This window comes from Plasmodium sp. gorilla clade G2 (genome assembly GCF_900097015.1).
Source record: "Plasmodium sp. gorilla clade G2 genome assembly, chromosome: 10".
Classification (NCBI taxonomy): domain Eukaryota; phylum Apicomplexa; class Aconoidasida; order Haemosporida; family Plasmodiidae; genus Plasmodium; species Plasmodium adleri (nom. inval.).
In genome coordinates, this window is record NC_041702.1 from 98,409 (window position 1) to 126,060 (window position 27,652).

The following is a 27,652-nucleotide window of genomic DNA, read 5'->3' on the forward strand; positions in this document are numbered from 1 at the left end:
ATAAAAATATTATATATATTATATAATATATATATTATAATAATAAAAAATATATATTTTTTTTTATATCAATATTTAAAATAATATATTTCATGTATTTTTTTTTATTTTTTAAATTTATTTTAAAAAAAAAATATATATATAATATATATTATTATGAGCCTAATAATATTAGTATATATATATATATATATATATATATATATATATAATAAAAGGAGTCCCTCAACAATATCTTAATAATTAAGTAGTACTATTAAATATATTTTAAACATAAAGTATTACACTCTACAATAAAAAAAAAAAAAAAAGAAAGAAATAACAGGCAATATATACATATATATATATATATATATATTATATATATATGTTCAATGTAGTTATAGGTTTTATTATTATCTTTATTTCTTGATAGAATGATAATAGATGAATAAATTTATGATAAATTCATAACTATAAATTATATTATATTTCTAATATTTATTGTCCATAAATTATAAAATATGTATTAAAAAAATATATTAAAATAAGCATATAATATATATATATATATATACATTTATATGTGGCTTTTTAAAATTATAATTTTTTTTTTTTTTTTTTTTTTTTTTTCTGTCTAATAAAAAAAAAATATGCTAACATATGTTGTTCCCTTTTCTTCATAATTATATACCCATTATATTTTTTACTAATAAATAAAATTAATTAAAATATATATACATATATTTAATTTTAATATTCTAATTGTTATATTAAAATATTTAATTATTTATAAATAATAATATTTTTCCCCCACACACATTATATATATATATATATATATATATCATATGTATATTTAAAAAAAAAAAAAAAAAAATGAGCAACTTCATTAACGTCATATCCATATTTGGTAGTAACAAAGGTTGAACCTTCATTAAAAATATATATATATATATATATATATATATATTTACCATTTAATATTATATATATATATATATATATATATATATATATATATATATATAACCGTGTGTTCTTATTATTTGTTAGATATTAAAAATAATATCCATTTATTAGGAGAAAACAAATTAGCCTATATTCATGATAATATTGTATTTATTATTAATATAGAAAAAAATGATATATATTCATATGATATACATTCCTCTCCTGTTTATATATTAAGATATTCGAACGTATTAAATTTGTCTGTAACATGTAAATAAATTATATATATATATATATATAATATTAGTATATAAGGTTGTATAATTATTTTTGTATATAAAATATAAGGTCTACTATTAATACTATTTTTTTTTTTTTTTCCGTCTATAATATATAATTATATGTCCTTATATTTTCTCATCAGGCAGTTTTAATAATTATATAGAAGCTAATTATATATCCATATGGGATACTAGCCAATATAAAGAACAAGATCATATAGAAATAAAAAACATCATAAATTATGATTGTCCTTATCATTTATTTAATCATTGTGACAAAAAGATAGACACTCAACACAATGAAAAGAAATATAACTACATATTAGATATAAAGTTTGTCGATGAATTAAAATGTTTATTAATATTAACGGATGATACATGTTATCATAAAAATAAAAATATATATATATATATATATATATATATATTTATTTATTTATAACACAAACGTTATATATTTGCATATATTTATTAACAAATAAATACATATATATATATATATCACCATTTCAATGTTTAGACAAATCGATGAGCTTATGGTCCCTGTCTAATACAATAAAGCCTTACTTATGCATACAAACAAATAAAAGTCAGCTTACCAATTTATTTATAATTTTTAATTATAATAATTATAAAACCAAAAACGAATTACTTATCAACAAAAATATACATCTTGAAGAACAATTAGAAGATCTAACAATTATAACATACAGTTCTTCGGAATTTTATATATGGTCCTTTTCTTATTACTTAGAATTGCGTATAAATTATTTTCATCCTATATATGATAATATATGTCCCTGTTATATGATCACATGTATTTGTCATATATGCGATGATTTGTTCTATATATCAACAAGTAATGGTAAAATTTATTTGTTTGATAAATATATTGTAATAAGGTGAAAAAAAAAAAAAAAATAGAAATAGATAGACGAAATAATGAAAAGAACATATGTTATATAATATAATCATGCTCTATATTTTAACATGTTTATCTTATTATCTTATTATTTATTTATTTTTTTTAATTTAGATATTACGACATGTTCAAGTATTGCATCTCATTAGTATCCCTTTTGAACAATCAACTTATTTGTGTCTTAGAAAATGGATATATTTATAAAATAAATAAGAAAGATCAAAATATTTTTTCTTATAAATTGAATATAAATACATTAATTCAATATTATTATAATGCAAAATTTAATGTTAACATAAATACCATTAGTGAGCAAAATGTTGTTCACTCAGAATTTTTTCTTGACACTTTATTAGTCCTTACAAATAATTATATTATTTTAATTAACCTACGTAGCGACGAGATAATAATACTATACGTTAAAAAAAAAAAAAATAAAAATATATATATATATATATATATATATATATTATATCTTCATATATATATATTTATATATATGTTTCTATCTTAGGAGTTAATTGAAGGAGATATTTATATGTCAACATTTCTCTATACAAATGATAAGTATGTTGTCTGTGTGTCTGCATTCATTGAGGGAGGAGAAAAAAGCTTAATTAAAATGTTCAATCTTGATAACACACTAAGAAGTAAAAATATAATAATATAATATAATATATATATATATATATATATATATATATATTTTACAAATATTTCTATATGCATACATTTTAGACATACCTTTAGTTGTAAAAGGAAAATTAAATTGTATAACTTCAAATCATTTCAAAGTAGAACAATACATAAAAAAGAATCCTCTCAATTTAAAAAACTCATGTGAACATGTATTGAAATGTAATTTAAGAAATAATAAAATAAAAACTATTTATATATTGTCTATAAAGAATCAGATTGTCTTTTATGAGGAGGCTGAATTTATGCTACATCCATTTTATTTTATATCATATTCACAAGATAGTAAAAATAAAATAAAATATAATATAATATAATATAATATAATATTTATGTAACATTATTGAGGAAATAAAAAGAAAATAAATATATAAATAATTATAAATATATATATATATTTATTATTTTTTTTTTTTTGTGCTTATTAGGATTTGTGACTTGTCTACTCTTTTGTAGTGATAATAAATATTTATTTTGCGGATTCAACGATGGCTCCATATATATTTACATAATTTATCAATATAATAATCACTGTTTTTATAGCGATCATAATATTAACAACCTTCAATTTAAAGATATGAATAAAAATTATTGCATAGCCTTATATAAAATATTCAGGAAAAGCATAGAACCAATTGATAAGATAAAATTATTGGATATCCATTTGTTTATTTTATTGGTTAGCTCTAATAAGAAAGTGTATTTATATAATGTCCTCGAGAATAAAATTTTTCATATAGATAATAATACAAAATTATATGATTTATCATATTTTCAATTATATAATTTGGATGATAAAGAACATATTGATTTTATAATGGATATTCTCAAAAAGAATATTGAAGAATATTTTGCCTTACAAAATAATAAAAGTAATGATAAAAACAAATCATCTGAATATATCCATCTAATCAACATTTTAAATAATATATATTATATTTATAAAATTATATATATTAATAAATCTCAAATATGTGATAATATTATATGTGAAGATATACTCACAAAGGATATAACATATATTAATGAAGAGAAAAAAAAAAAAAAAAATTCTCATTTTATAACACCTAAATATATTATATATATATTTAACAAGGTTATATGTATTATTAATGATATGGTTTTTGAATTAATAAAAAAATTAAAAGAAAATAATCATTGTAGTGAGGTTAAACAAAAAATATATGAAGACAACAATTTTAAAACATCATATGAAAAAATGTGTATCAATGTGGACCACGTAGTAACAAAAAATAAATATTCAAATAAAAAAAATAATAATAATAATTATAGTAATAACTATAATGATATATACAAACTTGCAAATAATCAAAATAAAAAAGACTACATATCTTATGTATATGAAAAGAATAAATTTAAAAGAACTTCTATTTTTTATAATGATATATTTTATAGCGAAATAAATTATTCTGGACATATTTTATTATGCTCCTTTAAAAATATAATACTTATATATTCATTGAAAAAAAAAAATTTATATTATCCTTTTCAATATAATAATATATCTACAAGTAATATAATAAAATGGAAATATGAATCATTTCCACTTATTACATATAAAAGTAATTATCTTATGAATGAAGAAAAATATAAACATATTGATTTTATTATTCATGTAAGGGATACAAAAAAAGAGACACCAACAAATATAAACTCACAAACATTTAATAACATGCATACTTTTAAAGACAATCAAGAAAATATCGATTTAAAAGAAAATAAAAATATAAAATCTATTAATAATAAGAATAATTATATGTCTATTGCTAAAAAGAATGAAAGTGATATAGGAAAGGTTTTTTTTATATATAATGATTATTTAAACATTTATTATTTTAAAAATAAAATATGTATAAATCCACAAATAAAAAAAACACATCTACAGAATATATCCAACAGTAATAAGATGATCAGTGTATTAACTCCTCTTTATTCATTTAATTCTAGTAATGCAAAAAAAAATAAGTATAAAATAAAAGTGCCATATGCAATAGATTATATAAACGAAAAGGATGTTGATGAGAACAAAAATATAAATAAAAATAATATTATTCATAATAATAATAAAATTAAGAAACAAGTGTGTAGATCTCAATATGTGGGAAATGATATAAATATAATAAATAAAAATAGTTCAAATGATAATACATTCTACTACACAATAGTGTCTTCTAATTGGTCTTATGATATATTTGTATATATAAAAGGTAATAAAAAGGAATATATTAATTGGTATATATATATATAATACACAAAAAAATTTATAACACATAAATATATATATATATATATATATATATATGTGTTTGTGTGTATTATTTGTCCAGGTGGTTGTATTAATAAAATTGAGAGAACCCACAGAAGCTCCTTAAAATTTATATGCAGCACAATAGATGAAGGTAATCACTTCATATTTAATCTATATAATTATAATAATTAACAAAATATACATATGCACATATCTTTTTATTTACTCTTACTACTATATATATATATATATTAACATTTTTTTAGATAATATACTGGAAATAAGTATACCAGAAAAAGTAGATATTTCTTACCAAACAATTATTGTTCAAATAAATTCTTTTCATAATATATGCTACTTATCTATTCCAATGATAGATAATAGATAATATATAATATATATATAATATTTATATTTATTTTTTTTTTTTTTTTTTTTTTTTTTTTTTTTTTTTTTTTTTTATGAATGATTATATTAAAACATTTAAAAATATACAACACATATATATAAACAACCTTTTTAATAATGTTTCTTTTAAAAAAATATTTAACATATGTCTTAACAATTAAAAAAAAAAAAAAAAAAAAAATTCAAAATGTAATTTGGTATATCACACAAAAATTGAAATACATTCATAAAATAAAATAAAATAAGAATGTGCAACTTAAAATTATAACAAAAAAATAAAAAAAAAAATAATATAAATAAATACATATATATATATATATATATATATATATATATATAATATATAATGTATATATTTTTAAATGTGCAAGATGTGGTTGGATAAAATGTTTAAGAATGTATGAAAAATATGAATAAATAGATAAAATAAAGATATATATATATATATATAAAATAAAATAATAATATAATATTTATATGTTGACATATATACATAACAACATTATTTTATCATCATTTGGTAAAATATAAATATATCAATATGTATATATATTTATATATTAACATATCATATATATATTAGATATATTGCGTTGTCTTCCCTTTTTAATATCCATTCATTTTTTTTTTTATAAGTAATATCAATATAACTATCTGAGAGATAAATATAACTAGATTTAATTTTAGATAGTTGTATATCACGAGCACATTTGGATTGTATTTTTAAGAAACCACTAAATAATCCTACATTTGTACAATTCCATAATTTAAAAGATAAGTCTAATTTTGAATAGGAAGCTAGAGCTGTTCCATTCGTATTAAATTTTATGCAATCTATATATTTTTTATGTCCTTGGAATATTTTTAATTTCTTTGCACTTTTTAAATCATATAGATATATACATTTATTTATATTATTTGCTACAGCTAATTTTTGTGTAAACTTATTAAATGAACATATATTATAATACTTAACTAATGTATATATTAAACTTGTTGATAATTTTAAACATAAAATTCTCACATTATTTGATGGATCTAATGAATTTAATAATATATCAATAATTATATTCATATACCATATAAATATACACTTATAATTTTTTATTAAAATTATTAATAGAAATAAAATTTTATTTATTGATGATACCTTTTTATGCATATTTCCAGTTATATAATGTAATGTTTTTAAAAATAAAAATGGTTCTAATCTTCCTATATTTATTAATATTTTTAAAAAACTAATATTATTTAATGATAATGTATATAATTCAAATATATTTAAAATAAAGTGACATATATTTATATAATTATGTTCATTAATTCTATATATACTAATATCATTTTCCATATTATTATCATTATGTTTTATATTCTCATTATTATAATGTTTTGAAAATAAAGCCTTCTTTTTATTCTTTTTCTCTTCATATTTATTTGTTATATAATCATTCTTATTATCACCACTATCATATTTATTCAAATGTATATTATTATTTTCATTATATTTATTAATATGTCCATATATATCATAAGTATCTAATTTATTATAGCTGTTATCATAAAATGTTATATAAGAAGTATCACGTTTTATATTATCATTATTATTATTATTATTATTATCGTCCACATTTTTATTTTTCTTATCTACCAAGGAATATTTTTTATGAAATCTAGATATATAACCACTATTATTATTATTACTATTATTATTATTACTATTATTACTATTATTATTATTATTACCATTCGTATCCATAAAATTTGTGATCTTTAATAATTCATATGATTTATTACGTATATTATATTTTTCCTCATTACTAATATATGAAAAGGTATTATCAAAAGAATTAATCATATTGTTATTACTATTCATATTATTATTACTATTGATATTATTTTGATTAGATTCATTACCTTCCATTTTATCGAACTCTATGTCACTTACATTATTTATATATTCCAAATAATCTTCTAAATAATTTTTCAAATTTATTTCTCTCAAAGAATTATTTAACATTTTATTATCATTTTTATCAATATTTATTTCTGCATGGACATAATAATCTTTTAATGCTTTATAATAATTCTCATTAACTAATCTTTCATTGAATATAAAATCTTCTTTTTTTAAACACAAATTAAAAGTAACATTAGATACATTTTTCATATTATTTGTAAATATTCCTTTTTGTATTAACATTTGTAAATCCCAAGTAACTGAAAAACTTAATGATAATAAATGTATAAAGTGAAATAATTTAAATTTATTAAATTTAATATTTTTTTCTAAAAAATATTTGGTATCTACAAATATATAATAACATATATGATGTATTATTAATGTTATCATACTAGCATTAGTATAAAATGTTTTACAACTTGTTAAATATTCAGATTTTACTAATAATAATAATAATAATAATGTTAATGATATTTCATCTGCATATATAAATGGATATAAATATAAACATCCTATCTTAGGTATTATTATAGATATAATATATGTTCCACTTGTATCATATAATGATATCTCATCTATATTCTTTTCTATTATTCTTTTCTTCTTATTATTTATTCTTAAGATTTCTGTGCATGTCTTTGTATATTTATCTAATAACTTATCACTCATATTACGTAATATTCTATACATAAAATTCTGTAATTCTAATCGAATACTTTTATCATATGGATACATAGATATATAACTTAATAAAAATAAATTTATATCTATACCACTAGGTAAATTATCAATGATGTATTCATTAAAATTATTTATCACATCTTCATTATATTTTATTTTATACCACCTTTTCCACAATTCTAGAAATCTTAATATAAAACAAATATATAATGTTTTTATATAAACACTATTACAATATATTTCAATACTGTTATTATAAAAAAAAATTTCTTTATTCTTATGAATATTCCTTTTATATTTCTTACGTCCTTTTTCTTTCAATTTTTCTAATTTAATATTATTAGTTAATGAATATGAAACATCATCACACTTGTTATTTTGTATATTACTATTTATTTTATTTAAATATACACTACTTTTTTTTTTCTTCTTCATCATCTTAATCTTTTTCCTATAAATATTATTATTATTTATATAATTTCCTTTTTTTATATATAAACCTATACTCGATTTATCAGATGAATAATTTGATAAGTCATCATCTAAACATTTTAGAACCCATTTTGGAGATATATTCGAATTCTTTCTATTTATTCTAATATCTTTATAATAATTATACTGTAAAATATTATAATTACGTCTCTTTGTATATTCTTCTGTTAATATATTTCTTTCAACTTTTTTATTTTTTTCATCACTTTTTATGAATTCTTCATCTTTAGTGGTAATATTATCCATACTAGCATCATCACCATAATTATTTTTATTTATATTATCATTACCATGATTATTTCCATTTATATTATCATCAGCATGATTATTTTTATTTATATTATTATTTTTTTTTTTATTACCCATGTGATCATTATAATACATACAATTATATACATTATTATTTCTTAATATATCAGATTCTCGTTCATCATCATTCTCATATTTATTCATTTCTTGTGCACCCTCATTATAATCACCCATATTATTAGCTATCATTTTACTTTGTCTTATATCAACACTATTATTATCATTATCATTACCATTACCATTACATTTTAATTCATCTCTTTTTATTTCTTTATTTTGTTTTGTTTTATCCACCTGAAGATACGAATTTGACAAATTATTATTTACACTTATTTTTTTGGTCCAATTTTTATACTTTGAAAATTCTCTAAAATCTTTAAAAGGTTTTTTCTTTAGACTTCCAATCATTACATCCAAATAAATATACTTCTTTTTCAATATATCACTAAGGAAGTATTTTTTTTTGAACTTTTTATTATATGGATTATCATATTCTAAATTTAAAGAATCATAAAAAAACTTTTCTTTTTTTCTTTTCTCATTTAATATATATCTTTCTTTATGTTTACTACCAAGAGTTATATATACATCTGTGTCATTCTTTTTACATTTCATTGAATGCATTCTAGAAAAATAATATATCTGTGTAGACATTGGAATAACAAAACTAAAAGAAGATTCCTTTCCATGAATACATAAAGAAAATGGTATAGAAGGAAAATTAATTAAAAATGGATATAACTCTTTACATACTTGTATACAATTTTTAGGCATAAAAAAATGATATAATAATTTTGTTAATGGTAATGATTTCTTGGATAAATTACTATCTCTAAATAAAATAAAACTTATTATAGGTATTTGTGTTTTTACTGTATATTTACAAATATTGTTGTTCTCAAAATTATATCTATATATATTATTCTCACGTTTTAAATTAATTTCCTTTTTATTCTTTAAATCCTTTTCTTCATTTATATTATCTTTAAATGATAAGTCGAACGATACTTTCATTTTTCCAACATTTTCTATAGAACTATTTAAAATGGAAGCAGAGCAAATCGAAGTAGAATAAGTAGATGAAAACGATGACGAATAAGATGAAGAAGATGATATATAAGATGATGACGATGATGATGATAAATAATTTATATTACTATCTTTATTCTTATTAAAAATATAATCATTATGAGAATATCTTAAATTATTATTATTTACATTATTCACAATATTATATTTATAATTCCTTTGTGATATATTACCATCAAAATTATAATCATAATAATTATCTTCTTCCATATCATCCGTCGTATATCCATCATCTATTATATTATAATTCTCAAGTCTATTCACATCCTTTATTTTAACCCTATTCAAAATATTTAAATGTGTTATATTAACACCTAATTTTAAGTAACACTCATCATATGAAAAATTTGTTAAATGCATAAATTCTGAATCATATATAGATCTTATAAATTGACCAGTATTATAATTATATATATATATATAATTATTTAACAATATTATATATAACAAAGAAGAATATGTATTTATATATATATTATTTATTAGTTTGTAATTTATTTCATTTTTTTTTTCTAATTTTCGACATGTACAATGGAAACAGACACTTGTCATATTTTTTAATTCTTTTTCTTTTTTTATAATATAATATTCTTTATTATAAATATATGGTTTTATTCCTTTTTTTTTTTTCTTCTTTGTATTATATTTAATATGATTATCATTGTTATCACTATAACTTTCTTCTTCATTTTTTAGAGGATGTTCATTATCACATTGGTCATCATATTTTTCACCATATTTTTCGCCATACTTTTCACCATATTTTTCGCCATACTTTTCATCATATATTTCACCATATATTTCATTGTTCATTTTATTTCTACTCATCCTTATGCTACCCTTTTGTATTCCTTTCATTTTATTAACACTTTTATATATATTCTTATATATATCAAAAGAATATTTTTGTTCCTCTCCATAATTATTTAAAGAACAATCTTGTATTTGTTTCCTACCAACAAACATATTATAATAATAATCATCATAATTTCCTTTGTGTAATATTTTCATGCCTATACTTTTTTTATGTTTTAATATGTTCAATAAATTATATATATTTTTATTTTCCTTTCCAATATGACTTGACCTTCTTAATAAACTATGTACATAATTATAAATAATTTTTTTTTTTTCTTCTTTGATTTTTTTTTTTTTTTCATTTTCTTTTTTTTTAAAAAAATACATATTTTTGCTATTTTTATATTTTTCTATTTCTTCATCAGTTGTTATGCATATTTTATATGGATCATTTTGACAAAAAAAATGAAATCGATTTTTATCATAATATATAGGATTCAAATTTAATAACATGATATTATTACTACTATCACAAGTTAATATCCAATGATCTTGTTCCATTTTTTTAAAATTACTCATATCTTCTTTAATTATTTCTTCAAAATTTTCTTCTTTCTTTTTATCTTTATCATGTTCATCTTTTTTCTTTTTTTTATTATTTGTAACAATCGAAGTATCAGATATATCTTTTTTATTTTTTAAATTATTAGAAATATAATTTTCTTTTACAACTTTATGAATACTACATACATAAGACAAATGACAATTTTTTAAAATCTTAACAAGAGAAAAATTTATTAATTTCCATATAAGGATATCTCCATGATTACTACCACCAATTAAAAAATTATTTTCATAATATAGTGTTGTAATAAACATATCCTTACGATATCTATTATACATTTTTTTTGGAATATATAAATTACGAATCACCTTTTCTTTATTCAGTTTATTATTATAAGAATTTATTAATGTGCTCGTAACACATCCGTTAGTATAGCTGATAATAATATAGATATTTAAATTATGATGTGCTATAACATAAGAGCAAATACTACCTTCACTTTTTTTCTTATCAGAATAGGTTATATTATTATTGTTATTATTGTTCATGCTATATATATTCAAATCATATCCATTTATATTGTCATTAAAAATTTTTGTATTTTCCTTCTCCATACATTTTTTATCAACATATTCATTTATATTAGCATCCTTTCTATTAATTGTATATCTATCTTTACTTTTCATCATATGAATAACCCGTTCTATATTTTTCTTCTTAGGCAACAGCCACACCTTTTCCAATTTTGATGTCTTATACCATATATTATATAAATATTCATATACTATTATTCTACGTCTATAATTCTTATTTACAAAAAAAAAGAAAAAATCTTCTTTACATTTAGAATGTTTCTCAATAGGATTATATTTATAATTTTTATAATCCTCAAAAATAACATTTTTCTTTTCATCATCACATATAAATTTTATATTCTCATTCTTTTTATCTTTCCTTCTTTCAATGCTTCTTTTTTTAATTGTATTATCTATTAATTCTTCATTCGAGTTATTCAACCTTTTTATATATTCCGAAGAATATATCTTATTACTATAAAGATTCATATCAGCACTCTCACTAATCTTAATCTCGAAATTTTCTTTATTCTTATTATTCATAGCATCTACAGTATCTTTCACTCTTTCCGTAACATTCTCTCTATAAATAATCAAAGGAACAGCACTATTAAAAGAACCTAACAAATCCTTTGAAACCCTTGTCAAAAAGAAAGATTTTATATTCGACTGAAAGGATAAAAACAGACTTGAAAATTTTAATGGTAAGGTGTATGTATAGAAATTTCCTTCATTTGTCCATGCAATAATTGATCCACATATATTCTTAGATAATTTCTGCATAATATTGTAAGACTTTTTTTTAAAGCCCATCATTTGGAAGATACCTAAGATGAAAGGGGAAAAAAAAAAAAAAAAAAAAAAAAAAATAAAAAAAAAAATAAAAAAAAAAAAAAAAATAAAAATAAAAAAATTATTACTATGTTAATTGGTGGTTATGAAATGGAGCTATGTAAAATAATATGAACAAATATATATATACACATATATATATATATATTTTTTTTTTTATATTTATATTTTTATTTTACCTGATGAAAATTTCCATATAGGCCTACGAATAACCTGAATACCCACCCAATGAGTATTATGTAATATCCTCTTTTGTTTTTCTTGATAATCTGGACAGAATAAATCCATCAAGGGGACAAAATATGATGACATATTTGAAGAAACATTTGATGAAACATTTGATGAAATATTTGATGAAATATTTGTTGATGGATCAGATACATTATTTAAAGATGATACACATTTTCTTTCATAAATAATTAATCTTGTTTTTTGTAATAAAATAATATAATTATCTATTATACCAATTTGACTCGAATATCCATTGGTAGCTATTTCTAATGTTTTTTTTTCGAATTCATTTAAATTAGCTATATGTATTGGATCTATATTATATATACCCATATATTTTTTATATATATCTTCTTTACCTTTAATATATTTCTCATTTTCTTTTAAATTAATATCATTAGTTGAACTGATACGTGTTTTTATTAATTCATCATATATACAATTTTCAGATATATCTTCTATCATTTCATTATATAATTCTAATTCTGTTTTTTCTGTCCTAATAACAAAACGACATTTACATTTATAATAATTTAAAAAATCAGTCAAATCCCAACATATAACATCTCCATTATTTAAAGAAGCAGAAATTAAAACTGGGCAATAAAATAGATTATTCAAACGATCATTAACTTCTTTATCTTTTAATTTTAAATATTCATCATTTAATATATTATTATTATTACTACTAATATTATTATCATTATTATTATTATTATTATTGTTTATGTATAGATCTTCAAATAACTTCTCATAACTTTTCTTCACACTATTATCATTCATATCCTTTTCCTTTTTATCATTCATACTAAATAATTTACGTTTTAATAATTTAAAACATTGTATAACCGATCTTTGATTATCTTCCTTTAAATAAGGAACAACACCTGTAGCTATAGAGCATAATTTTAAATCGGACGTATGAATGGAATTCTTTCGTTTATAATTTTGACCTTTTATATTATTATTATTATTATAATTATTATTATTATTATTATTATTATTATTAATATTATTGTTGTCGTTGGTGTATCGATTGACAACTCCAAATATATTCTTCAATTTGATGGTGTCCTCATGAATATTATTATTTATATCTTTATCTCGATCTAACTTATTATATGCCATATTTTTATTTTTACTATTAATATAGATATTATTATCTTGAGGATCAGATGACATATTATTATTTAAATAATCATACATATTATTTATATTGTATATATTATTATCATCTGATCCGTAAGAAGAAGAATAATATTTATCATTAATATCACCAATATAATAATCTTCTTCTTCTTTTATATCATTTGGATTTGTGTTCTTCTCTTTCTTATTATATTTATTCTGTATATTCTGATAAGGATTAATATTTAACTCTGCTATTATTTCCTTATTTGTATTAGCCCATATATCAACAACAAGAACTTTTTTCTCTCCACTAATTAATAAGAATCTTCTATCTGGTAATATTCTTAAATTATAAATAATAAAATCAAAGTTTTTTAAAACTTTAAAACATCTACCTTCATCAATTGACCAGAAATATATTATATTATCTAGATGTAATGATATCAATACTTCTTTAGATACACATTCAATTAAAGAACAACATGTTAAACCGTAGCATAATTGTAATATGCTATTATTGCATGTATTATTACTATTATTTAATAAAATATTATAAGGTAATAAATTAATTCGATTACAAAATCGTTTTTTTTTTTTCTTAACAAATTTTTTATAATTACTATTATTCATATTATTATTATTCATATTATTATTTTTGATATTATCATTATTATTTATCTTTTCAGAATTACCATTTTGATCACTATCATTTATATTATCACCAATTTTATTATTATCCTTATTTAATAATTCCTCTTTTTTATTTCCTTTATCATAATAATGATCATCAACCATATGATTAGTACTACTACTAAAACTTTCACTAATTTTATTATCACTCTTATCATCATATTCATCATCTTTCTTTATATAACCTTCTCCGATTATATCCTTTTTTATTTTATTATAAACATATTCAACTTTATTCTCATCTATCCTAAATAAAATTATACTACCCTCATAACTACCAACAGCTAATGTATTACAATTTTCATTTACAGAATAACATGATAAACTAAAAGGAGAAGAAAAATTAGGCCACACCACAGACCCTAATTTTAAATCTTCATTCATCCTTATTTCATATTTTTAAATAAAACAAAAAAAATAAAAAAATAAAAATAAAATAATAAAAATAAAAATAAAATAATAAAAATAAAAATAAAAATATATATATATATATATATATATATATATATATATATAACATATAACATATAAGGCAAACTTATGACTATTTTTTTATATTTAATATTATAAAAATATGATTAATATATTCTTTATGTGAAACAAAAATAAAATAAATAATATAATATTAAAATGAAATGGCTATCTGATAGATAAATCTAAACAAAAATGAAAGGAAAATATTATATATATATAAATATATATATATAAATATATCAAATATATACATATATATAATATATTAACAATTCTTATGTTATATTGTTCATATAAATATATTTTTAAATAATTATTTAAATTATATTATATTCAAGTTATAAGAAAAATTTTAAACATAATAATAATGATAATAGGTAAATGATATAATATATATAATATATATATTATATATATGTAATAATTTTTTTTTTTTTTTTTCAACTTGTTAATTTTATCAATACGTATATTTATTATATATATATTATATATTATATATATTATATATATATATATATATATATATATATATATATATATATACTTAGTAACACTATTCTAATGTTTAAATGATTATATATTTAATTTTTTTTTATTTTATATATATATATGTATATATTTTTTTTTTTTAATTATTTCCTATTCACTTAATATTACACATATATTAAATATTCTCATATAAAAAAATACACATATGTGATTTAAAGTATAATGCAATATTTTATATATATGTATATAAATATGATATATTTTATTTACATATGAAACATAATAATATATATATATTTTTTTTTCTATAATATAAACCTCATTTGTATCATCTTTCAATAAAGAAAAAAAAAAAAATAAGACTATGTTAGTATATAAGATTTTTTTTTTTTTATTACTATTTTTTCCACCTTAATATAATTTTTCATAGTAGGAGAACAAATTTTAAGCAACAATAAGGAAAAAAAAAAAAAAAAAAAAAAAAAAAAAAAAAAAAAAAGTGTGCAGACGTGCATACAATCAAATATTGTTATTATTTATATATTCTCATATATATATGTATAATATATTTTATTTTTTTTTTTTAAGTTATTCAATTTTGTTATATGTTGTATTACATATTTATAATATTTATACATATTACTTTTTATAATATCATTTTAAAAAATAACCATAAAGAAAGAAAGTTGAATAGTTATTTTTTAAATCCAAAAAAAATATATACATACAAATAATTTATGTATATATATTATGTCACCTATTTGTATTACATTTATTTTTGTTGCTTAATGTTTTTTTTTATATTTCAACCTTAAGAAAATTAAAAGAAAATTCATTGAAATGCTTATTTATTCATAAGCAATATTATGCTTAAATTTATGCATACATATATATATATATATTAATTATATTTATATTTACTTTTTCTTTTTTTAATATCATATATTTAAATATGGTTATTCTATGAAAAAAAAAAAAAAGAGGCAAAAAAAAAAAATTTATATAATAATAAAAATAATGATATAATATATAGACATATATATTAAGTATATATATATATATATATATATATATATATATATATAATATAACATAATATAATAATAATAAAAATCTATATATAATTAATTTTTTTTATTATAAACACAAATACACAGTAAATAAAAAATATATGTATATATACATACATATAATTAAAGTATAAATTCTATAATATAAAAAAAAAAAAAATTGGAAATCATAAAAAATAATGAAAAAAAAAAAAAAAAAAACAAATTAATATAAATACATACATATATATATTATTTGTTATAATTTTTATTAATATAAGAAAAATAAACAATATATATTTATATAATATATCATAATGCATATTTAAAATCACTAATATATTTTAATTAACAAACAAAAAAAAAAAAATAAAATAAAAATAAAAATAAAATGATAAAATAATAAAATAATAAAATACTTAAATAGCATTTTGTTTTTTTCTTTTTAAAGACTTCTTATAACTTTTTTACCACACATATATATATATATATATATATGATAAATATGTGTTCTTTTTATGGTTCATCTTTAGAATTACTTCAATATATTAACAAAAAAATATATCATACTGCCATCATTATGTATATATATATATATACAATTATAACTTTGAGAATATTTTACTTTTTTGAGAAACATTTCTCTTTTAACAAAAAAATAAAAAAAAAAAAAAATAAAAAATAAAAAAAAAAATATATATATATATATATTGACTATTTCATTTTATTTCATTTTATTATTTTTTATTTTATTATTTTTATTTTTTATTTTTACAAATGTTATATATGATCATCATTATTTTCATTCGACATACCTGTAGCATTATCATCATTTTGATTATGTTCTGTGTCATTTTCATCAGTTTTATTACTTCCATCTTTATTTTTTTCATTTTTTTTTTTATCTTTATTATCATAACTTTTTAACCAATTTAATTTATCGAACAGATATTTTTTGACAGTACTTTGTCTTCTGGTAGTATTCCTTTGTTCTTCGTTTGAATCATTATTATTAAGAACATCAGAAGGGTTGTGGTTATGAGTATTGTCTGTATTGTTATTATATTTATAACTACTGCTGGTGTTACTATGTCTTCTATCTTCATTAATATTATTATTATTATTATTATTATTGATGATGTTGTTTTTATTATTATTATTACCATTAATGCTTTTTCTGTATTCCTCTTCATTTTTATAATTTCTTGATTTTTTTCGAGTTCCCTCTTTTTCATTATCACTGTCTCGACTTCTCCTTGTGCTATTGTTACTATTACTCGCATTACTATAAGTATTATTATTAACCCTTTCATATAATCTCTTTTCATTTTTTTTAGTTGTACTTGATTTACCTGTATTTATATCAAACGATGCTCTTTTATCCTTTACATTATTTTCATTCTTATCATTTAATTTGTTTTCTTTTGAGACACCTATAGATACTCCTGTATCATTTGTATTAGATTCAACGTGTTCAGAATTTACATTTTTTTCTCCTTCGTCTTTTCCACCATCTCTTTCATTACCTCTTTCATCACCTCTTTCATCACCTCTTACATCATCTCTTCCATCACCTCTTCCATCATCTCTTCCATCACCTCTTCCATCATCTCTTCCATCACCTCTTCCATCATCTCTTCCACCAGCATCATTATTTACAATATAATGATCATTATTAAAATTACAACTATAATTTATATTAGCAAAAACATCACTTAAATCTGTTAAATATAACTGCGATATAGTTCTCGTATTATTATCGTTGCTTCTATCATTCGAATTTGTTCTTTCACTTATTACATATACATTCGATGTATCAAAAACATTTTCATGTAAATAAGATGGGTTATATGTATTATTATCATAATAATTATTCCTACGTCTTGTGTTATTATTATTATCATCATTATTATTGTTGTTATTATTATTATCATTATTATTTCTTACATTTTCTGAATCATTATTTCTTTGACCTCTGTTATTATTTTTATTAGTTTCATTTTTAGGTGTACAGTAGTAATAATTTTCTTCCTCTACTTCATCATCTTGTATATTAAAATAATCTTGATTCATATTACGTCTATTACTACGTCTATAATTACTATAACGATATCTACTATTATAATTATTCTGTCTTGATGATGAACTTCTATTATTATTACCACTTGACACATTAGACATATCTTCATTACCTTCATTTTTTTCATTCCCCTTATTATTATTACTACTACTACTACCACTTGAACTATTATATATATCCTTATTATCATCATGATCATTTGTTTTTTTCCTCTTATTTCTTTTCTCTTCTTCATTTCCTTCCTCCCTATTTATTTCTTCCTTTCTATTATTTTCATTCCTTTCTTCATATGACTCATTACATTCAGAGCGTGTTTCTTCAACTTGAATAACATCTGGATTTTCTTCATTAATATTTACACTGCTTCTATTTCTATTACTGCTGTGAGTAAAAAAATTATCAGGTGATAAATAAATTCTGTCTATTCTATAAGAATCATTATTTCCTGATAAAAAACTGTTAAAAACTTGTTGTAGTATTGAAGTAGTTTGCTCATTTGTAAAAGAATCTAATATATTAATATCGTAGTCATCTCCTAAAGCACTATAATTTGTTTCACTTACATTATGTCTACGACTATTATTATTATTGTTACTATTATTGTTATTATTACTACCATCATTATTATTATTATTATTATTATTATTATTACTGCCATCATTATTATTAGTATTATCATTATTAGTATTATCATTATTATTATTATTATTATCATTATTGTAAGTATTATTTCTAGACATTTCAGAATTCAATCTTTCCCTCAATTCTTCCCTCTTACAATTATATTCCTGATCATCAGTAGGTAATTCAAATCTGCATGTAGGACATGAATTTCTTTCTTTCAACCATGGAATAATACAAGAACAATGAAATACATGTCTACATCTCTCATTGTCTGTAATTCTATGAACCTCATCATTTTCTTTATATTCTTCTCTACATATTGCACATGATTCTAATTCTTTTGCTCTCTCTTCTGTTAGTTTTTCTACTTTCAAATTCTTAATAACTTCTTCTGAAGCTGGTGGAGGACCATTTCGAGATGGATCGCTTTCCATTATTATTGTTAATACTTGATCTAGAGATATGTTGTCAAATGTATTTGCAAACATGTTATCTATTAAATCATGAAAATTAAAACGTCCTGGAGTATTAAAAGGTATATTTGTTATATCAATAGCTCTTGTTATTATTCTTGGATTTCTTGTATTCCTATTATAACTATAGGTTCTTCCAAATATATTTCTATTCCTATTTTCATTTTGGCTAGTCTCATTTGTGTTACTATCGTTTCTATTTTCATTAATACGACTAGAACTTCTACTACCTACATTGCTATTATTATGTTCATTATTATTTTCATTATTATGGTCATTATTGTTGTTATTATTGTTATTATTATTATTGTTGTTATTATTATTATTGTTGTTGTTATTATTATTTCTATTATTATTATTTCTATTAATATCATTAGAATTGTTTGACGAACCTACAGCAGCTGTGAAATGCACTTCTGCATCTGCAGATCGAAAAGTAGGATTAAATATTTGCTGATACATATTTCTAAATAACATAAAATCATTAAAAAAATTATCATGTTCTCCTCTCACATGACTACTTCTACTATTATTATTATTATTATTACTACTACTATGGTTGTGATTATTATTACCACTATTATTATTATTGTTATCATAATTTCTTCGGCTTCTTGTTGGAATATTAGTACGATAACCAAAATTGTTCATATTTCTATAACTATAATGTCTATTATTTATATTATTATTACTATCACTATTATTATTATTATTTCTGTTATTATGTCCACTTCTACTTTCTCCTGTATCTCTACTCACATGTAATGAATGGAAACTCAAAGGGTCATCTTCATCGATTTTCTCAACAAATCCTACGTTGTTACAACCCTTACATTTTATTTCACCATTATAAATAATTTCAACATCACTAGTTCTTTTTACATCTTCACAACTATGACAGAAATAATCATAATCATCAACTTGATTCATGCTATTTTATTTATTATTTTTTAAAACTATAAATATATTTCAAGGGGGTGGGAATTTGCAAAAAAAAATATATATATATGACAAATATATAAATAAATATATATATATATATATATAAATATATATTATAACAAATGTTGACAAAAAAAAAAAAAAAAAAATAAAAATAAAATATTTAAATTTAATGTCTCATAAATATATGTATATATATATATATTTTTTTTTTTATATTTTTCAAATTTAATCGGTTAAACAAAATTATTATATATATATATATGTTTATCTATTTATATATACTTTTTGATTAGAGCCTGATATTATATCCTTTCTTTTTATATTTATATTTACTTATATAATATATATATTATATATTTTTAATATAATTATCTTCGTACTTTATTATTATTTTTTTTTTTTTTTTTCTAATTTAATAAATAAATAAATATACATATATATATATATAAACGCTTTATTCATATACATATATATTTAAATCGTAATATATATTGAATGAGTATCATAAACTTCTTATTCTTTTTTTTTTTCTTCTTTTTCTTCAATATATATCATATGCATCACTTCTTATATAATAATATTATTATATATATCTCAATATTACGTATGCAATTAAAAGTTTATAATATAAAAATATAAATTTATATTATATAATAAATAAATATATATATAATATATATATATATGTATAATACTGCTTTATATATTAATATTTATTCCTCCTTTTTTTTTCATTTAACTTAATTTTTTATTTCTTATCCATCAAATATATATATAATATATAAAAATATATATATATATTTATATATATTGAACGCATAATATATGTACATATATAATAATATAAAGTATTTTTCCTTCTTTCAATCTTAAAATAAAATATATATTATAATATATATATATTATATATATAATTATTTGCTGGGATGTATATCTATATATTTTTGTTATAAAAAAATATATATCAATAATATTATTTTATTTTATATTATATATAAAAAAGTACTTATTTTTATTTACATTTAATATATTATATATATATATATATATATATATATATATATATTTTATATAAATCTTATTTTTTATTTTTCTTTTTTTTATTTTTTTTTTTCTTATTTATTAATTAATCATTTTGTGCTTGTATTCCTTAAAAAAATATTTATATATATAAGTAGAATCTTTTATTATAATCAAAATATATATCTTTTGATATTTTTTAATACTTTTATTTTGTAAAATATTATTTTAAAATATGTATAAAATACAATTATAATTTTATATTAAAAAATTATATATATAATATAAATATATTTAATTATATATATATATATATTATTTTTTTTTTTTTTTTTTTTTTTTTTTATTACAATTACACCACTACGACATATATATAAATTTATAAAAAAAAAAAAATATATATAATATAAATAATAATATTATATATATTATATTATATATTAATATTATATTTATTATTATAATATAATAATATATGTATATAAAAAAAAAAAAAAAAAAATACATGTATATATATAAATAATAATATTATATGTATGTATATATATATATATATATATATATATCTTAATAATATATATTATATATATATATGCAATAAATGTATTATTTATATTATATTTATATTGTGATAAAATAAATAATACGTAAAGTACATTATTTATATAAATATTAATTTTATATTATATTTTTATTATTTTTTATAATTTTTTTTTCCTTTTTTTTTTTTTTTTGTTATCTTTGTATATGATATATTATAACTATATAAATATTTTCTCATTTAAGTGTAAAAATAAAGAAAGAAGAAAGAAAAAAAAATTTTTAAATATAAATATATTTAATCTTGTATATAAATATATATATAATATATTTTTTATTAACATATTAATTTTGAAGAATATTTTACGCATAAAATAATTAAATATAAAATATTATGTAAAATTAAAACATTACCTCAATAAATAAAAGTTTATCTTTTCAAATCTATATATATATATATATATATATATATATATATATTATTATATATATGTATATATGTTAATATTCTTATAAATAAATATATTATAATATATTATATATTTTATTTTGTTCGTAAAAAAAAATACACTTATATTCTTATAAACTGAAAATTTATATATATTATATATGTATGAGGAAAAAGAAAAAACTTTAATTCATCATATAAAAAAAAAAAAAAAATTTTACCTTTTATATAATTTTTAATAATATTATATATATATATATATATATATATATATATATTATATTATACCCATTTAATATTATTAAAATATATTTACGTGTCCTTTTTTTTTTTTTTTTTATATATATATATATATATATGTACAGTTGAATTATAATAAAATATCTAATAAATATCTTTTTAAATATAAAATACCCATGTTAAAAATATAACTATGTAAAATATAATAATATTATGATCATCAATATATATTATATATATATGTATTATTCTTATATAAAACATGTTTTTGTTTTTATAACAAATAAATGAACATTCCTTGTGTTTTACTTTTTTTTCATTCTTTTATTTTAATTTTCTCAAGAACAAAAAAAAGATGATATGTTATTTTTTTATTGTACTTTTTTCTTTCTTAAATGGTTTATAAATAATATATATAAATATATAAATATATATATATATATATATATATCTAAATTTTTTTTTTTTGGTGATACAATTTGAATATGTTATAAATGTGATTCTTATTATGTAATATAATAATGATCATGTTTTATTTTATAGAAACAAATAAAATTATAATTTTATAAAAAAGAAAATAAATAAATTACCTTTCTATTTCTTAAAAAATAAAATCAACACACACATTAAAATTTAGTTATTCACATATAGACTAGTAACAATAATATATATATATATATATATATATATATATATTTATATATTTATTTATTTATATTTTTAATTTATTATGTTATATGAAGCCAAGTTTAAATAATTAACTATTTCTTAATTGGACATAAATATATTATAATTATATTATATATATATATATATATATATTACATAACGACCTTATTTTTTTTTGGATCCCTTAAAAAAAAAAAAAAAAAAAAAAAAAAAAAAAAAAACCATTATATGATATATTATACATACCTTTATTCTTTAATGTATTTAGAAGTATGTACAATAAAAAAAAAAAAAAAAAATTGGAAAAACTTCAAATTCGCAAGTATATATAATAAGAAACAATCCGACATTTCTAAGACAAATATATTTTTATTTTTTTTTTTGAGTTGTTTATCCTATGTATATTAAAAATAACAAAAAATATTATATTATATAAATTTCCATCCATATATATATATATATATATATATATATATATATATATATTAAAAAACTTATTTTTATTTTTATATATTATAAATATATTTTTTATATGATTAAGTTTAAATTCAAAATTAGGTATTTAAAAAATAAATAAATAAAAAGATAAAACTATAAATGTGTACAATTTCTACAGAATCATAACAATTATATAGAAAAAATAAAAATGGCATATTCATAATATATATATATATATATACATATATATATAATATGCTTACTTTTTTTTTTTTTTTTTTTTTTTTGTAATATACAAATAAATTGTATTTTCCCCCATAAACATAAATAATATATATATGTATATATTTATGTGTATGTATTTATGTATGTATTTTTTAAATATTTATATATTTATTCAAATTTTTAATCATTATGTGGGGAATTATTTTTAATTACACATATTTTTTTTGATTCTGACCATTCTTCATTTTCTATAAGATCATCTTCACCACTTTCTCTTGTATCTACCTTTGTAGTTGATTCCTCTGAAACTCTTGTAATTCTTTTTTTTGTAGTAGTTTTTTTTATAACTCTTGTTTTTTTATTTGACATATTTATATTATCATTTTTTTCTAATATATCATCTTTATTTATATATTCTTCTTTCATAATTTTTTCATTCACACTCTTATCTCTTTCACTTGTATATGTATCATCATCATATCCTTCTTCTTCATTTTTTTGATCAACCAAAAATTCATCCTTTATATTTTTTGTTTCTTCATTATTATAATTTTCTTCATCTATATCTTTAGTACTCCTACATACACTTCCATCACCTAATTTTATTTCAGATATATCATCATATAATTCATTTTTTGTTTTTGCATTTTTTTCATTTTCATATTTGTTTTTACTTTTTATATTTCTTCCTTTCCCCCTATCACTTTCTACATCATTCTCATAATCATGATCCAAATTTTCATTCCTATTTTGACTATCTTTTAAAGAAGAAATATTCTGATCTCCCTCCTCTTCCTTTTCTTTTTCATTTTTAATATTCTTTTGATCATTATCTATATCATCATTTGTATTATTACCATTTGCATGTTCACAACCCTCTTCACTTGAATTTAATATTCTTTTATTCTTACCATTGATCATCTTTTCTTCATCATCTCTTTCATAATATATGTCCTCATCTCTATCATCTTTCATATTTCCATTTCGATGACTAACATTTCTATCATAGGTATTATCCCTATTAATTATACTCATACTTCTTGAACTTTTCCTATATTTTTTTCTTTCATCAATCTCACTTTTATTATCCTCATTATCATCTCTTCTAAAATATTTATTTCTTCGAATATTCCTTCCCCTGTTATAAAAGTTATGCCTACTACTATGATTCATTCGATCAAAAGTAAATTTATCTCTATTATAGGGTCTTTCTTCACGAATATATCTTTCACTTTCTCTATATTGATCATTATCTGCTCTCACATAATTTTGACCTCTCTCTTTATTCTTATATCGTGTACTTAAATCTGAGTCGTTATATCTTATAACATCTACAGATTTTCCATAAAATTTTTTTCCATTCAATATATTAATAGCATCCTTTGCATTCTCATGATTATAAAATTCAATAATTCCATATTTTTCCTTACTATGATAATCTTCTACTATATTTGCATAGCTCACTGAACCTACTTCTCTACCAAAATCTTTAAGATCTTGCCAGCTAGCTTTTTCATCAATATTTTTTACAACAATTCTTAATGAGTTCCTTCTTTCAATAGATTCATTACCAAAATTTGTTGGTGAATAATTTCTAGACATTTTAAAATTGAAATGTGTTCTATTATCATTCTTATGTCCATATGAATTCATATTATATTGATGCTCTTGAACACTTAATTCTTCACCAAAAAACATTTTCCCATTTTCTTTTTCTAATGCATTTAATGCATGTGAAGCTTTATAATATTCAATAAATGCAAATCTTCTTTTCCATTGCATATGCATAATATCACCATATTGCTCAAATCTTCTTCTAACATCTTCTTCTCTTGCATTACTTGAAATATTTCCTACAAATATTTTACATGCACCTATTTTTTTATAGGCATGGCTTCGAAAGTCTCTTCCTCTTTCTCTTCTTATTGCACCAGTAGGGGGTATCCTGTGAGAAAAATCTTTTTTATAATATGGGTTTTCATTATGATGAAATTCTTTATGGGGATGATATCCTTCACGTTGATACTTTTCATGTCGATACTTATCATGTCGGTGTTCTTCATTATGATATCCTTCATTATGATATCCTTCCTTACGATTTCCTTCATGTCGATATCCTTCATTATGATATCCTTCCTTACGATTTCCTTCATGTCGATACCCTTCATAATTATTTTCTCTATGTTTATTTTCTTCATAATGTTCTTGATATGATCTTCTGCCTTCTTTTTCATCTCTCGAATGTCTTCTCATATGCATTCTATCATTCCTTCCTCTATTTTCATAATCAGCAGAAAATTTATTTTCATTATAATTATTTTTATTATTATAACTATTATTATTGTTGTTGTGGTTATCCCTTTCATATCTGGCTTTTTTTTCATAAACATTATCATCATTATTCCTATCATACATACTTCCTCTTTTTCTATCTACAGACACATTTCTTCTTTGTGATCTATTACTATAACATCTTTCTCTTGATGGAGCATCTCGATGATAGTCTCTTCTACTTTTTGAAATATTTCTATTCCTATCACCAGGATAATTTTCTTCATTTCTCCTTCTCTCATAATTTTCAATAGATCCTCTTCTTCTGTCATTATTATTATACATATTGTCATTTTTATGACCTTCTCTTCCTATACCTCCTGTCATTTCTTCTCTACTTCTTGATAAGTCATGTCTACGACCTTCATTCATATAATAACTACTTTTCTCTTTCATATGGCTATCTAATTTGGTTCCATAACTAGTGTTATCAGATTTTTCATATTTTTCATATTTTTCATCTCTATATTGATATCTCCTTTCAGCGCTATATTCTCCTTTTCTGCTCATACTATACTTTCCCATGTTTCTTTTTTAAAAAATTGGGGTAAAACAAATAAATATTAAATATATATTATATGTTATATTATATATATATGATGACAGGGCCCTCAAAAATGCGGTCTCGTTAAATATTATAAGGTTATAAATATATATATTTATATATATATTTTTTTATATATATGTACATATAATTTAAATTTTTTGTAAAAATATGTTCA

The 27,652-nt window shown here is 18.7% G+C and overlaps 4 protein-coding genes across 4 annotated transcripts; 1 reads left to right on the forward strand and 3 right to left on the reverse strand.

Moving 5' to 3' along the window:
• Positions 1-858: 858 nt before the first annotated feature.
• PADL01_1002600 (hypothetical protein) lies at positions 859-5,489 on the forward strand (the record flags this gene model as incomplete). Its single annotated transcript, XM_028682073.1, has 10 exons — positions 859-904; positions 1,036-1,203; positions 1,358-1,594; positions 1,735-2,116; positions 2,251-2,554; positions 2,651-2,786; positions 2,875-3,117; positions 3,261-5,060; positions 5,181-5,252; positions 5,368-5,489. 10 exons carry the CDS (start codon positions 859-861, stop codon positions 5,487-5,489), a joined length of 3,510 nt encoding a protein of 1,169 aa, XP_028538387.1.
• Positions 5,490-6,077: 588 nt separating this feature from the next.
• Positions 6,078-15,269, reverse strand: PADL01_1002700 (conserved Plasmodium membrane protein, unknown function; the record flags this gene model as incomplete). Its single annotated transcript, XM_028682074.1, has 2 exons — positions 6,078-12,808; positions 13,013-15,269. 2 exons carry the CDS (start codon positions 15,267-15,269, stop codon positions 6,078-6,080), a joined length of 8,988 nt encoding a protein of 2,995 aa, XP_028538388.1.
• A 2,408-nt stretch (positions 15,270-17,677) lies between these two features.
• On the reverse strand, positions 17,678-21,004 carry PADL01_1002800 (E3 ubiquitin-protein ligase, putative; the record flags this gene model as incomplete). Its single annotated transcript, XM_028682075.1, has 1 exon — positions 17,678-21,004. The coding sequence occupies one exon, from the start codon at positions 21,002-21,004 to the stop codon at positions 17,678-17,680; it is 3,327 nt and encodes a 1,108-aa protein (XP_028538389.1).
• Positions 21,005-24,779: 3,775 nt separating this feature from the next.
• On the reverse strand, positions 24,780-27,455 carry PADL01_1002900 (RNA-binding protein, putative; the record flags this gene model as incomplete). The annotated part of the gene is made up of 1 exon (XM_028682076.1): positions 24,780-27,455. One exon carries the CDS (start codon positions 27,453-27,455, stop codon positions 24,780-24,782), a length of 2,676 nt encoding a protein of 891 aa, XP_028538390.1.
• Positions 27,456-27,652: the final 197 nt, after the last annotated feature.